This window comes from Tachysurus vachellii, chromosome 24, assembly GCF_030014155.1.
Source record: "Tachysurus vachellii isolate PV-2020 chromosome 24, HZAU_Pvac_v1, whole genome shotgun sequence".
Taxonomy (NCBI): domain Eukaryota; kingdom Metazoa; phylum Chordata; class Actinopteri; order Siluriformes; family Bagridae; genus Tachysurus; species Tachysurus vachellii.
Genome location: NC_083483.1, coordinates 6,149,718 through 6,164,146, shown reverse-complemented (window position 1 = coordinate 6,164,146; position 14,429 = coordinate 6,149,718). Strand labels below are relative to the sequence as shown.

Sequence of the window (14,429 nt, the reverse complement as noted above, 5' to 3'; positions counted from 1 at the left end):
GTGTGATTATTACAAGCCCCTATTGTTATTTGTATATCTGTGCAAAACAGGACATTACAATGAATGAATGAATGAATTAATTACAACTTTATTAAAGTATAATGACAATGTTTATTAAAGTAAATTTAAATATGTATCCGTCCACACCATATATGTTAATAATGCATTTGTTTATACTTCCATATCCATGAACTTTTGAAAAAAATAAAAATAAAAGTACAAATTTATTATTATTTTTTTCTTTTTATTTTTTTTAAACATTCAACAATCATCTTGGGTCAGATTAGTCAAAATTATAGGCAAAATAGGTCTTGACTAAAAATAAAAATAAACCGACAAAAAGATTCACACACAAGTAAAGAATACATAAAGATTCACCTTCACCTTAGGTTCACTTCACCTTCACTTTTTATTCCTTCACAAGATTAACCTTAGAGAAGCATTACTATCATCTAACTGTGTTGGTTGAAGCGAAGTATTAAAAAAAATGACATTTAAAAAAGACGTTTTGAGGCTTTTTAAAAGAAACTGCTTTCAAGAATAAATACATTTAAAATATATATATACACACATACAGGAGATCCCTAAATGGATGTAAACAAAAGGCTTTCAAATTATGATGTGCCCTTTGAATATTAAAAAAATGCTTCCATTATACACACACCTGGTAAAGAAGCATGGCATCATAGACTAATAAATGAGCAACAGCTACATATTATAAACCACATTCATAAAATCCCCACACTCAGAATTCAGGTCACTGAATGTTGTTTGACCCACATGAGATCTAACTGGAAAAAAAACAGGCTCAAATGCTTTTATTTATATATAATTGACGTTACCAATTAAGGGAAAATAAAAACTCTAAGATCTTCCTCATATTCTTTTAAATAGGGCAAAAGGCCTTTCACAGCAGTGATGCTCATGCCTGTTCAAATATTTCTTCAAAATCCTTAAAACCACAAAACCTTCAATGATACAACTAACTTTATATTATTTACTACTCAGTGCTGTCCTTGGCACTTGCAATCAGGAAAGTCTCCATAATGGTGGAAGGCAGACAGGCTTCAGATTACTACACTTGTACCACTCACTGAGCTTTTAACCTAAAGGAAAGAGAAGTCTTGGTTAATATTCAATCCAAAACGAGTGTGTGTGACGTCAGCACCATGGTGTCCTAAAACACTCTGAGTATTCCCAATTATCAGCGCTAATCCTGGGCTGACAAAGGTGATAAGTGCTAAAGAAAAACAATTTAAGCGAAGTGGAAAATCCTGTTAACTGTACTATTATGGCAAAAAACAAACAAACAAAAAAACTGATGCAATCCCATGAAGGTTGCAGGCGGTTAAAAGTCATTTTAGTATTTTTGCAAAAGTTTTTAGACTCTTACAGAGAAGGGTCGCCTTGTCGGCTTCTCGCCTGGCTCGTACTCGCTGTAGCTAGGTGGATGTTCAGACCAGCCTCCTCCTCTGGCCCCACCTCGAGCTCTTCCTCTAGATCCACCTCCTCTCCTGTCATTGTAATCACTGGAAGAGTCATAGTATCCCCTACTGCTCTCTAGCAGGTCCTCTCTGGAACGTGAACGAGGCCGATAAGACACTTGGCTCCGGTTGTCCAGCACATCTTCCTGACTGTAACTGCGTTTCATACTGCGTCTAGATGGAGGAGGCTGGCGGTGGCGATTGTAGCTTGATGAGCCACTGGAGTGCGCTGGGTGGTGACGGCGGGAGGCAGGGCCATCGTCCAGTCCAGAGAGCATGCTGGGTGGGCCGGCAGAGAAGGGCACGTTGTGGGCCATGTGCAAAGGCGGAGGTGGGATCATAGGGTTAGTTGCATCCATATCCCTTACCTGGTGCTCCAGATAATCCAGCACTTTGTTGGCACTGTCCCTGCCCTGCATGCTGTGCGGTGACATAGCTGCATGCATGGGGGCAGGCATATGGACTGGTGGTGGGGCAAAATGGGCAGGAGGTGGGAGAGGCATGGGAGACATGGGGATCTTTCCTGATGCTGAACCTGAAATAAAAATGTTTCATTCATATGCAATATTCCTGGGTAATAACTCTTTAGCTTAGCTTTTGCAACCAAACCTAACTGGTATAAGGTTTTGTTCAAGGCCAAATAAGAATACCATACTTGATATAAAACAAACTGTAATCAACTGACCTGGATACATCATGGGATTCATTTGGTACGCAGAGCTATGACAGCTCAGGGGTGCGTAGATCGGCTGTCCATTGGTCCAGGAGCTCATGGCCCTCTGGGCATCCTTCATCATCCTGTGCTGCATCACCACTAAGAGAAAAAACAGTGTTTGTTAGTATGAACCTGTAGTAGGTTTAAAACTGCAACATACTTTATAACCACAAGTTGGAGCCATAGCCATTTGAGTTCTCTGCAGGAAGGTGGGAGCATCCACATCCTGTCTGTCAATAATGTGCGAACACTTAAAGAAAGGAAGTCTATTTGTTTTTTAACTAAAACTACTAAAAGAAATTAGGCTCTTCACCTTTAGTAGTTTATTTGAAACATTAAATGACACCTTTCTTATATTTTCATTTTCACCCAGTATCTTTGCTGCCTATGAAATGGACTAGTAAGTTTCATGTTATGGAATAGAAATGAATGTACCTCACTTTGAAATAATGGTTTTAGATGCAAAGTGCCTTGTGCTTCTTTTTTAATAACCAACTGTTACACTCACTCACATACAAACTCATTCATCCAATAATCTATACACTCACTCATTGACCCATTCACTCATACATTATTGTTACAACCATTAATAGTTTAATTAAGTTATGTATTTTACTTTTCTCGGGGCAGCAGCAGGTTTGTGGGCAGCAAGGGCAGCGCACATAACAGCAGCATTTCTGAGGGCAACACTGGCAGCAGCAAATACAAAAAAGGAGTAGGAGGAGAATGGCCCCAATGATTAAAAAGAGTACAGTCAGCCAACCTGAAAAGATAAAAGATATGCATTAGTTTGTAGAAATCCCAAATCCAATAATAAACTATATATGTAAAAACATGAATGACAAAGTCCTGTCCCTCTCATGCATGGTTTCCTCACTCATAATTACTATATGACCTAAACAATCTCATTTCCTGAAATAAAGGAAAAGCTGCTTACCGTAAACTATGAGCTTGACATCTTTGGTTGGGTATCCACTAGTATCTCCAGCAGCATCAACAGAGCACTTATAGACGCCATTGTCCCACCACTTCACCTCTGTGATCACCAGGTCTGCCTCTGATAGAGATAGAGATAGAGAGAGAGACCAAGAAACAGACAGAATAAGAGGAGTCATAACTACTACAAGTAAAGTTCACAGATAAATACAACTGTTTCAAATTGCTTTTTTCTATCAAAATAACTAAATCAATTTAAAAGGACATGCAACAGGATATCTATATATCTATACATCTGTAAATATCTACACAATCATCTTGAATGTGAAATTGAAAAAAATTATTTAAAAAAAGGAAAAATCAATCAAATAGTGAACTAATCATAAGCACAAGCACAGCACAAGCTAAGTAGGTTAATAACAGTAAAGTCTGGGTGGTGATTAATCAGTACTGTCTTGTTCAACACTTTTGCTGAAGAATAGCATTATCATAGAGATTTAATCACATTTCATTTAAAAAAATAATTCAAGTTTTAAAAAGGTGGTAGTGGTAGAGTCAGGAATTTATTTCATGGGGTATGTAGTAATATCCTAATATAAAGTCAGTTTTATGTGTACAATGAAATCACTGATATGCTCATGTATTTTGGTATTATGGTGGTAGGTCCCTTGATATGAAAAAATAAAGCAGCAATAATAATAATAATCAATCATAATCATAACTGATAAAAGTAAAGGTACATTAACATTAATTTGATAGATATTAAGGGACCTGCTCAAGGACACAACAGTGATTGTTTAGCAGTTCTTAGGATTTGAACTCATATTCATTAACAGTGAAACAGCATACTGTTCTGGATGGTGATTCTGCGTCCACTGTATTCTGGACCCAGCGTGGGCTCGTTGGTGCCCTGTTTCTGGGCCACAGTCCGGATGGTGCGGGTGCTATCTGGGCAGTCATTGGATGGGTCCTGCCCCATCTGCAGAGCTGCCTGGTAGGCTGAAGAGCAATAAAAGGTTTCAAACAAAGGTTTAGAGAGATGCAGCAGTGGTGATAATGTTAACAACAAATCCTTCATCCTATGTTCAAAACAATCCCATTTCATACAAATTAAATGCATGACACTTGTATGAACTAGATTTCAGCAAACCTCTTTACAGTCTGACTTAATTGCTCACTTGGACGTCACAGCAGTCAGCAATTTTATTACACTCATTATTTTCTAGTAGTTTCTGTTAGTTATCACTGATCATTTAGAATCTCTGAACAGAATTCACATTCACTCCGTTAGACCAGAATAACATTATACATGAAAGATCTTAACACTAACCTGAAAAGCCTTATCTGAATTAAAATAAAATATAAAAAAACGTGGCTGACACAAAAGCAGCACATTATCAGAGCTATTGAAGGTAAAATCCTTTTTAACAACCTTCCTTCACCTTCTTCAGCATACAGTTAAACCCCATGTGTTGTTCTGATCCCTCACCTGTGGAGTAGTAGTCCAGCACCGGGTCTTTGCAGAAAGACTTGTAGACCCATGTGACCAGCACATTCTGAATACTAGCTGAAGTGGTATAGTCACAGCGCAGCGTAACCGGGACAAAGAGACCTGTGCTGTACTGCGTCTGAGATACCGTCACCTGAGCCGAAAACACTTCTGTATGAGAAAGACAAACAGACATTGGTGAAAAAAGAATGTCAATATTTGTTGTACATAGCAATATATGGCAAAAAAAGAATATGAAGGGCAGCAGCAAAAAAAAAAAAAATAAAATAAAAAAAAGTTAGTCTTGAAGCTCCAAAGTGTTGCCACAACAAATAAAACGTGTGCCATTCTGTTTTTTTGTTTTGTTTTTATTTAATAAATTATTTATTTTAAAAAATACAATTTTATTAATTCATTTTTATTACAAAAATTAGTATTTAGCCAGAACGTTCCAATTCAATTAAGAAACTGAATGAGCCCACACAATAATTCACACTTATTCTATCACACACTCATCTGTACATTCAAGCCACAAATGTATATGACGGCTTTCCTCTCTCGTTCCCGTTAATGTTAAAAGGTTAAATGAACTGATGTTATTGCACGTAATAACATGTAGGCCATTAAAGTCCATTACAAACTCTGGTGTTTATATATCTGTAAATTATTATAGAATTCTCCAGAGAGAGAGAGAGAGAGAGAGAGAGAGAGAGAGAGAGAGAGAGAAAGAGAGAAAGAAAGAAAGAGTGTGTGTGTGTGTGTGTGTGTGTGAGAGAGAGAGAGACAGAATGAGTGAGTGAGTGAGTGAGTGAGTGAGTGAGTAAGAAAGTGTGTGTGTCTGAGAGAGAGAGACAGAATGAGTGAGTGAGTGAGTGAGAAAGAAAGTGTGTGTGTGTGTGTGTGTGTGTGTGTGTGTGTGTGTGTGTGTGTGTGAGAGAGAGAGAGAGAGAGAGAATGAGTGAGTGAGTGAGTGAGTGAGTGAGTGAGTGAGTGAGTGAGTGAGAAAGAAAGTGTGTGTATGAAAGAGAGAGAGAGAGAGAGAGAGATGTTACTGATTGAAACAGCAAAAACCTGTTCAACTGGAAACGGACAGAACAGGAAATGTTAAAAACCCACACCAACACACACTGTTATGCTTCTGTTTATCCTCCTTTAAAAATTATTTGAAAACCTCTCAATAACCTTTCATACGAATAAAACCGTGTTACGCTTATGTTATATCTATTTTCCAGATATCCAGCAAAACTACATTATAAATAAATACTCAGTGGGTTATTTATTAACTTATTTCAACTATATAATAAAATATTATATAACATCTATTCAGAAATTCTGCAAAAAATAAATAAAAAATTTGTTCTACACGAGCCAAACATTCTAGATTTGAATTCCTGAATATATATATATATGTATATATAAAAAAACAAACTAAAAGAGAAAGAAGTGATGCATCAGTAAACACCTGAAGTCACGTGACCGATACTGCTTTCCATTATCGCCTTTTATCTCGTCGGTTTCGTTGGAAGCGATGTTTATACACTATATACACATTTTATACGTATATATTCGAGTTCGTTTACAGCATAAATAACTTTAGAATCACCTGAGAGTCTCACCTGAGAGCAGGAAACTGAGGAACACCGGCACTATCAGTGTTTTCATTGTGTTCTGCTTCACCGGATGAGACGTGTTTATTAAACCTGACCTTAAATATACAGAAAAAAGCAAAAACTACAACAACAACAACAAAAATAAAATAAAATAAAAATAAATATGTAATTTTACTGTGAAAAACACAGGTCGAATTACAGCTTTCCTGCTTGACCCCCCAGCTGAAGCTGCTGTTTATTAGGCCTTGTTCTTCCTCAGGTTCCTCAGTGATCTGACTCCACCCCCTCAAACAGGTGTTTCCCATGACGTAATCCTGCCGCTCGCGCACAGGTAAACTCTTTTTCTTGAGTATTGGTTTAAGAAAGGCATCATTCTGGTAGATCAGTTGTTTAATTCAAATGGTTTTCTTTTCACTTTTGGTGAGTTTTTGGCTTTTTTTATTTATTTTTTTATTTATTTATTTTTTTTTTAGAAAATCCCTGTTACACCAAAGGCCATATCTCCTAAAATTTGTACTTTATTTAAATATTCAACAAGAATAAATACTCAACTTTGGTCCCTACCTAATATTGTTAATACCTATGAAGGAAGGATATGTTTGTCCTTTATCTCCCACAATAGATATAAGAATATAAGAGTTTTAAGATATATAAATATAAGAACTTTATTTCAAAGAAATATTGTATCTTTGCCTTATGTTCATTCTTTCTGGAAGCGGTTTACAGGTGATATTGTTTGGAAAAAGGTTTGGCTACTTCCAAATCAGTATTTAATTACAAATAAAATAAAGGAAGTCTCATTTAAGCTTAACATTTTCTTGTGAAATTTAAAAGCGATATAGACACAAATTATACATTTTGTAACATCAGCTTAGAAACTGTGGTTGACTCATATTGGTACTGCCCACTTGTAAAACCCTTTTGGGAAAATGTTTGTGATTTTATTGTTAAGAATATTGATGTTAATTTTGCTTTATTTTGGAAAAATGTGCTTTTTGGTGTTTTGAAGAGTCGAAGAGACAACCGTACTACCAGTAAGATTTACATAATAAATCTGATCCTCTTGTCAGCAAAATTTCACATTCACAAATGTCAATTTTCTGGAAAAAACCCTTTCGTATCATTTAAAAAAGAAATTCTAGAAAAAATTCTATAAAGATTGTCTTTAAAGCAAAAGGCACTGAAAACTTTGAAAATCTGTACTATATTTAATATTTTATCGTAAATTCCCCCTCGCATAATTTGTATTTGTATTGTTATTGTCAAGTTTTTTAATTGATGTCTGTTGTTAATTCAATATATATATATATATATATATATATATATATATATATATATATATATATATATATATATATATATATATATATATATATTATGTAATAGATATTTATGCACTTGCATAACATTATTTACTATGGAGAGGTGCAGTGAAAAGCATTGATTATCTCGTTATAATGACATCTCCTAAGGGTTGGGATATACAGTATTAGACAGCAAGCAAACAGTCGGTTCTCGAAGTTGATGTATTGGAAGGAGAAGAAATGGGCAAGTGTAAAGGATCTGAGTAGCACAAATATATCTACTGTAGCACAAATTTCTGAAAAAGTTCATGCTGACCGGTCAGAGTGCTCATGCTGACTATGTGTAGTCAATTACAAATGGCATATAACCATTAGAACTGGACCATGGAGCAATGGAGAAGGAGGTCTGATCTGATGAATCACATTTTCTTTTACATCATTTTGGTCATGACTTGGCGTACAAATTCCCAGATCCAGGTCCAATTTATGGGTCCAATTTATGGAGTCCCAATATACAGGACTCAAAAAAAGAAATGATGCTGAAGTCTTGGTGCCAGATACGACAGCACAACTTCAGAGGTATTGTGTATCCCATGCCTTGACGAATCAGAGCTGTTCTGGCAACCTACACAACATTAGGCAGGAGGTTTTAATGTTATGGCTGGTTGGTATAGCTGCTCTTAGGTCTTTTAGTGCTAACAAATTATTATAATAATAAAACGACTTACCCGGGAAAACATAAATTCAGATTTTATATTGTATTTCACAAATGTGCATTTATGACCATCACTATTTGACAGAAATTAATAAATTTTTTTTTTTTTTTTACATGGCCTAATAAAAGAATGTTTATCTTTTGTTACTTGTCTTTAACATGAGTGGCTTGGTTTTGTTTCCTGTACAGTATAGCAAAAAATGTAGAACATTTTTTTCTGGAACATAAGAATGTGTTAATAAATGTTAATATCAACAGTAAATTCAGAAGCCCTAGAAAGTTGTACATCCAAAACATACGATTTCATAAGAAACAGACCACATCCTGAACAGCGGCTAAAAAAATAAGTACACCACTGATGGTGTGCGTTTGACCCTTTTTGATCTACCTGTACATAGAGGAGGGGGCACGGTGGCTTAGTGGTCAGCACGTTTGCCTCACACCTCCAGGGTTGGGGGTTCGATTCCCGCCTCCGCCTTGTGTGTGTGGAGTTTGCATGTTCTCCCCGTGCCTCGGGGGTTTCCTCCGTGTACTCCGGTTTCCTCCCCGGTCCAAAGACATGCATGGTAGGTTGATTGGCATCTCTGGAAAAATTGTCCGTAGTGTGTGATTGCGTGATAAATGAGTGTGTGTGTGTGCCCTGCGATGGGTTGGCACTCCGTCCAGGGTCTATCCTGCCTTGATGCCTGATGACACCTGAGATAGGCACAGGCTCCCCATGACCCGAGGTAGTTCGGATAAGCGGTAGAAAATGAATGAATGAATGATCTACATAGGGATACTTGGTTTGGTTCTCAAACTTTTTATATCAGGGACCGGTTTAATTATAAAATAAATTCCTCTTATCCGTGCAATACTGTTTTTTTTCCATGAACATTATATACATGTGTACAGCAATATCTGTCAGCTGTCTGTTCCTAAAACATGCATGTTGTGGTATTTAAATGAGAATTTATGTTTTTTTTTATTGATTAAACACTTGCTCGGGTTACTGTTTTGCATGTTCTCCAGGCATCCATATGGGTGGCTTTATATACTGTTCATCATAAATAGCCTTTATCTTTATGAATTCATTCTATTGATTTCATTATGGTTGGCAGTGGCTTAGTGGTTAGTATGTTTGTCTTACACATCTGGGGTTGAGGTACAATTCCCACCCTCCCTACGTGCACAGGGCTTGCTTGTTCTCACTGTGCTTTGGCGGTTTCCTCTGGGTACTCTGGTTTCCTTCCCAGTCCAAAGATTATTTGTAGGCTAACCTCTAAATTGCTGGCTTTTTAAATGGGTTAGCATCCTGTCCAGAACATCTCAGGCTTTGTGCCCTGAGTCGCATGGGACAGACTCCAGGCTCCCTGTTACTCTGTGTAGGAAAAGCACTACAGATAATGGATAGATGAATGATTTAATCCAAATTGCTTCATCATGTTCAAAGGCTTTTGGTATCACATTCAACCAGCAGATGGCACCTACAAGTTTCAATTAAACTGGACTGAAATATACACATGATGATATAATGCTAGAATGTATTGTATACTTAAACAATACAAATGAACTGATATGCTTAAATGTATTGCACTGATAGTAAATCAGTTCTTTCTTGTTGATTAATTTTTTTAATTAGTTTTTTGTGAAGAAAGGCATCTGAAGAGCTGATGACCTGAACACTCTTAGGAACATTTATCTGTCGCTCTGGATGAGAGCAACCACCAAATGCCGTAAATGTATCCGCTTTGTTTTGTTGTTTCTTTTGCACCTATTAAAATAAAAGTCTGCTCTTGTAAATGATGCCTCTATGATTCAACGAGATGCCACAACTAGCTCTTATGTGTTCTGCTTTCTGAGATTCTGGATAGCACGGTGTCTTGAGAACAAGAGGTTAAATGTTTGCAGAATGTATAAGGAATTATTACTTTAACCAGCAGATGGTTTGAATTTTGAAAAGAATTCAGGTCACAGCAAATATTTATTTCACAGAAATTCTTCCTTCAATAATCTCCTCCATGTTTTAAGGATATCTGAGGCTTACAAATTGTAACACAATCGCACAAAACACAAAATTGTAACAAATTTAACGCTGTTGGCATCTAGCTTTACTTGTTTTGTGTCGTAAAACACTTGGCTTTGAATCCTCGTCCGAGCTGGAGCTCCCGAGCTGTGGCAGGCCCTTGAATTAGCATTTGAATTTGGAGATTGATGGTCTCATTAAACAGAGAAGCTGAGGTCCCCATGTTCCTGGAGCTCACGGGATTGCAAGCTTGTGTCAAATCAGTTGTACAACAGTGTGTATCATCTAGTGCTTTCTTTAAATATTGGCAGTCAACACACTTCAACCTGAAAAGCACTTGTCAGTTCAGTCCAGCAGCGTCTACTCTAATGTCATTAATGTCAGTGTTATGTCAAAGAACTAGTCCATTTTTATATATATAATGTGTTCATTTTTTGACCATTAATCACTAGGAACAAACACACCCTGCTCTGTGTGTGTGTTTGTGTGGGTGTTTCTGTGTGATTGTGTTAGTCTTTGTGTGCGTGTTTTTGTGTGCGTTTGTGTGTGTTAGTCTGTGTGTGTGTTAATCTGTGTGTGATTGTGTGTGTGTGTTAGTCTGTGTGTGATTGAGTGAGTGTTTCTGTGTGATTGTGTGTGTGTCTTTGTGTGCATGTGTTTGTGTGTGATTGTCTGTGTGTGTTTGTGTGTGTTAGTCTGTGTGTGATTGTGTGTCTGTGTGTGTTTGTGTGTGTTAATCTGTGTGTGATTGTGTGTGTGTGTGTCTGTGTGTGTGATTGTGTGTGTGTGTGATTGTGTCTGTGTGTGTTTGTGTGTGTGTTAATCTGTGTGTGATTGTGTGTGTTTGTGTGTGTGTTAGTCTGTGTGTGATTGTGTGTGTGTTTCTGTGTGATTGTGTGTGAGTCTTTGTGTGCATGTTTCTGTGTGATTGTGTGTGTGTTAGTCTGTGTGTGATTGTGTCTGTGTGTGTTTGTGTGTTAGTCTGTGTGTGAGATTGTGTGTGTGTGTGTTAGTCTGTGTGTGTGATTGTGTGTGTGCGTGTGTTTGTGTGTGATTATGTGTGTGTGTTATTCTGTGTGATTGTGGTGTGTGTTTGTGTGTGATTGTGTGTGTGTGTGCATGTGTTTGTGTGTGATTGTGTGTGTGTTTGTGTGTGATTGTGTGTGTGTGCATGTGTTTGTGTGTGATTGTGTGTGTGTTTGTGTGTTTGTGTGTGTGCATGTGTTTGTGCGTGATTGTGTGTGTTTGCCTGTATAACAGGAAGGTTTGTACAGTTTTGTAAAGGATGTAGAAAGCTATTTCCTGGAATTGTACACTTCTCCCACTCTACACTCCATGCTTGTTTTTTGTCAGATGTATCCTGCTGAACCTTTCATCCTAATTCCACTCAAACATTTTGTGTCTTAATTAGAACAAACACAACTAGAGGTCCTGAGTGTTAATCAGCTAGTCAAAGCAGACGGTGGTGTTTTAAATACAGGTTCCAGACTGTGTGTGATTGTGTCTGTGTGTGTGTTTGTGTGTGTTAATCTGTGTGTGATTGTGTGTGTGTTTGTGTGATTGTGTGTGAGTCTGTGTGTGCGTGTTTGTGTGTGTTAGTCTGTGTGTGATTGTGTGTCTGTGTGTGTGTTTGTGTGTGTTAGTCTGTGTGTGATTGTGTGTGTGTGTTAGTCTGTGTGTGTGATTGTGTGTGATTTGACAGATGTATCCTGCTGAACCTTTCATCCTAATTAAACTCGACATTTTGTGTCTTAATTAGAACAAACACAACTAGAAGTCCTGAGTGTTAATCAGCTAGTCAAAGCAGACGGTGGTGTTTTAAATACAGGTTCCAGACTGTGTGTGATTGTGTCTGTGTGTGTGTTTGTGTGTGTTAATCTGTGTGTGATTGTGTGTGTGTTAATCTGTGTGTGATTGTGTGTGTGTTTGTGTGATTGTGTGTGAGTCTGTGTGTGCGTGTTTGTGTGTGTTAGTCTGTGTGTGATTGTGTGTCTGTGTGTGTTTGTGTGTGATTGTGTGTGTGTTAGTCTGTGTGTGTGATTGTGTGTGATTTGACAGATGTATCCTGCTGAACCTTTCATCCTAATTAAACTCGACATTTTGTGTCTTAATTAGAACAAACACAACTAGAAGTCCTGAGTGTTAATCAGCTAGTCAAAGCAGACGGTGGTGTTTTAAATACAGGTTCCAGACTGAATGATAGCGCGCAGTGTTTTTAGTGCCAGTTGCATTCCTTGCTTTTACATCACTGGCAAACACCAGAGAACAACACTCAAGACAGGAATGTAACGGATTTAGAGGTTTTTTTATTATTATTATTAATAGATGGAAAAGAATGTTCTGTACATTTGGGCTACTACCTGAAAAAGAATTTCTTTAGCAAAATAAATAAGAGCATACAGTAGTATTGTGGGATAGACTTATATTATAACACCATGTATGTCGTCGAACAGCGTTTCCCTTTTGTGACATGAACACAGAATAGACAATATTAATGAGTTATGAAAGCAATGACTGCATTTGCAGGTAATATATCTCTTAGGATTCGTCTAGTGTTTCTACGCTGCTAGACCGAGATGTCAGTCAGATAGACACTTATTTTGTGATAACAATAAACAAGGACTCTCAGCGCATGAGTCACTCTTAGTGACACACGCTCTCATTGACAGCACAACACTTCAGCAGATAAACGCCTCGCACCAGTTCTTACAATAGACACTTAGAGACTGATTTAACGTGACACGTTTTTTTTTTTTTTTTTTTGCGAAATACGTTTAAAGGGACACGGCAGCAGTTTAAACATAATCTCCAGCTCTTGTATCTATAGAAATATGTAATTACTACTGACAAGACGTACAGCAGGACTAGAGGGACTATGTCGAGGGGTTGATAACAAAAAGCCAGGCTAATTTACAAGGCAGTATGTTGGACATGTCTCACTGGAATCAGAAATCTTTTGACAAAAAAATCTTTTATTGAGAAAAGAACGTTAAGGCCATTTACTGAAAGTTCATTTATAATAGAAGTCTCAGGATTGCACTTGACTATATAGTGCACAGTTATAGAACTGAAATGAGGTATTGTGGTACTCTCTGATGTCCCCCAGATGAGGATGAGCATCATCATCATCATCATCATCATCATCATCAATATAATTGTATAATTTATATCCTGAATTTATTTGAGTGTGTGTGTGTGTGTGTGTGTGTGTGTGTAAAGCTGCTTTATGGCAATTCCCCTTGTATAAAGCGCTATACAAATTGAATTCACTTAGGATAATAAAAGTGTTAATACAGTATAAATTGTAGAAAGGTATTTCATTATTAAGCTCTAAAACTGTAAAATGAATCCTTGTGGAGATTTTTAAAAGAGGGAAGAATTTTATAATATGTTATCAAGGCAATAAATATCAAGTTTACATTTGATTCTATATCAACACGTCTTTGGAAATGATTTCTACTGTGTAACAAATTTGGATAAAATGATGAGACTTTGTAACCCCCCCATCCCCCTTTCTCTCTCATTCACTCTCTACCTCTCTGTTGTATTTAGGCCTATTTATTTTCTATTTTTCACACTCAGAGTTCAAGTTTTAAAGATCCAAATACAGTTTGTGTGTCGTTTCACATCATAGCAGTGAGTTTTCTCTCACATCCTATAAACATACTGGAAGATGGACTGGCTATTCTGAATTTTACCTAGGAGTCATGGGCGTGTGTGTGTGTGTGTATGTATATATGTTTGTGTGTATATATGTTTGTGTATATATGTTTGTGTGTATGTCTGTTTGCGTGTATATGTGTATGTGTTTGTGTGTGTTTATATGTGTGTGCATGTATGTGTTTGTGTGTATGTATGTTTGTGTGTATGTCTGTTTGTTTGCGTGTATGTGTTTGTGTGTGTATATGTGTTTGTGTGTATGTCTGTTTGCGTGTATGTGTTTGTGTATGTTTGTGTGCATGTATGTGTTTGTGTGTATATGTGTGTTTGTGTGCGCGTATTTGTTTCTGTGTGTACATGTGTGTTTGTGTGCATGTATGTGTTTATATGTGTGTTTGTGTGCATGTATGTGTTTGTGTGTGTATATGTGTTTGTGTGCGTGTATGTGTTTATGTGTGTTTGTGTGCATGTATGTGTTTGTGTGTGTGTTTGTGTGCATGTATGTGTTTGT

General features: G+C 37.1%; 1 protein-coding gene across 2 annotated transcripts; it reads right to left on the bottom strand.

The window, feature by feature from the left end:
* Window positions 1-64: 64 nt before the first annotated feature.
* ildr1a (immunoglobulin-like domain containing receptor 1a) lies at window positions 65-6,516 on the bottom strand. Of its 2 annotated transcripts, none has more exons than XM_060860924.1 (9): window positions 6,434-6,516; window positions 6,241-6,329; window positions 4,625-4,795; window positions 3,985-4,134; window positions 3,137-3,256; window positions 2,816-2,962; window positions 2,170-2,298; window positions 1,394-2,019; window positions 65-1,106 (listed from the first exon to the last, which is right to left on the bottom strand). In XM_060860924.1, the coding sequence occupies exons 2-9, from the start codon at window positions 6,284-6,286 to the stop codon at window positions 1,068-1,070; spliced, it is 1,428 nt and encodes a 475-aa protein (XP_060716907.1). In that variant the 5' UTR covers window positions 6,287-6,329; window positions 6,434-6,516; the 3' UTR covers window positions 65-1,067. The 2 variants fall into 2 exon arrangements, with proteins under 2 accessions (XP_060716907.1, XP_060716906.1); XM_060860923.1 differs by having other exon boundaries at window positions 6,241-6,355; window positions 6,434-6,491.
* Between the last annotated feature and the right edge of the window lie 7,913 nt (window positions 6,517-14,429).

Coding starts and splice junctions, on each gene's coding strand:
- ildr1a (XM_060860924.1), bottom strand. CDS start 6,286: ATGAAAACACTGATAGTGCCGGTGTTCCTCAGTTTCCTGCTCTCAG. Junction 2,963..3,136: donor TGTCAAGCTCATAGTTTACG/GTAAGCAGCTTT, acceptor TTATCTTTTCAG/GTTGGCTGACTGTACTCTTT. Junction 2,299..2,815: donor CTGCTGCTGCCCCGAGAAAA/GTAAAATACATA, acceptor TTTTTCTCTTAG/TGGTGATGCAGCACAGGATG.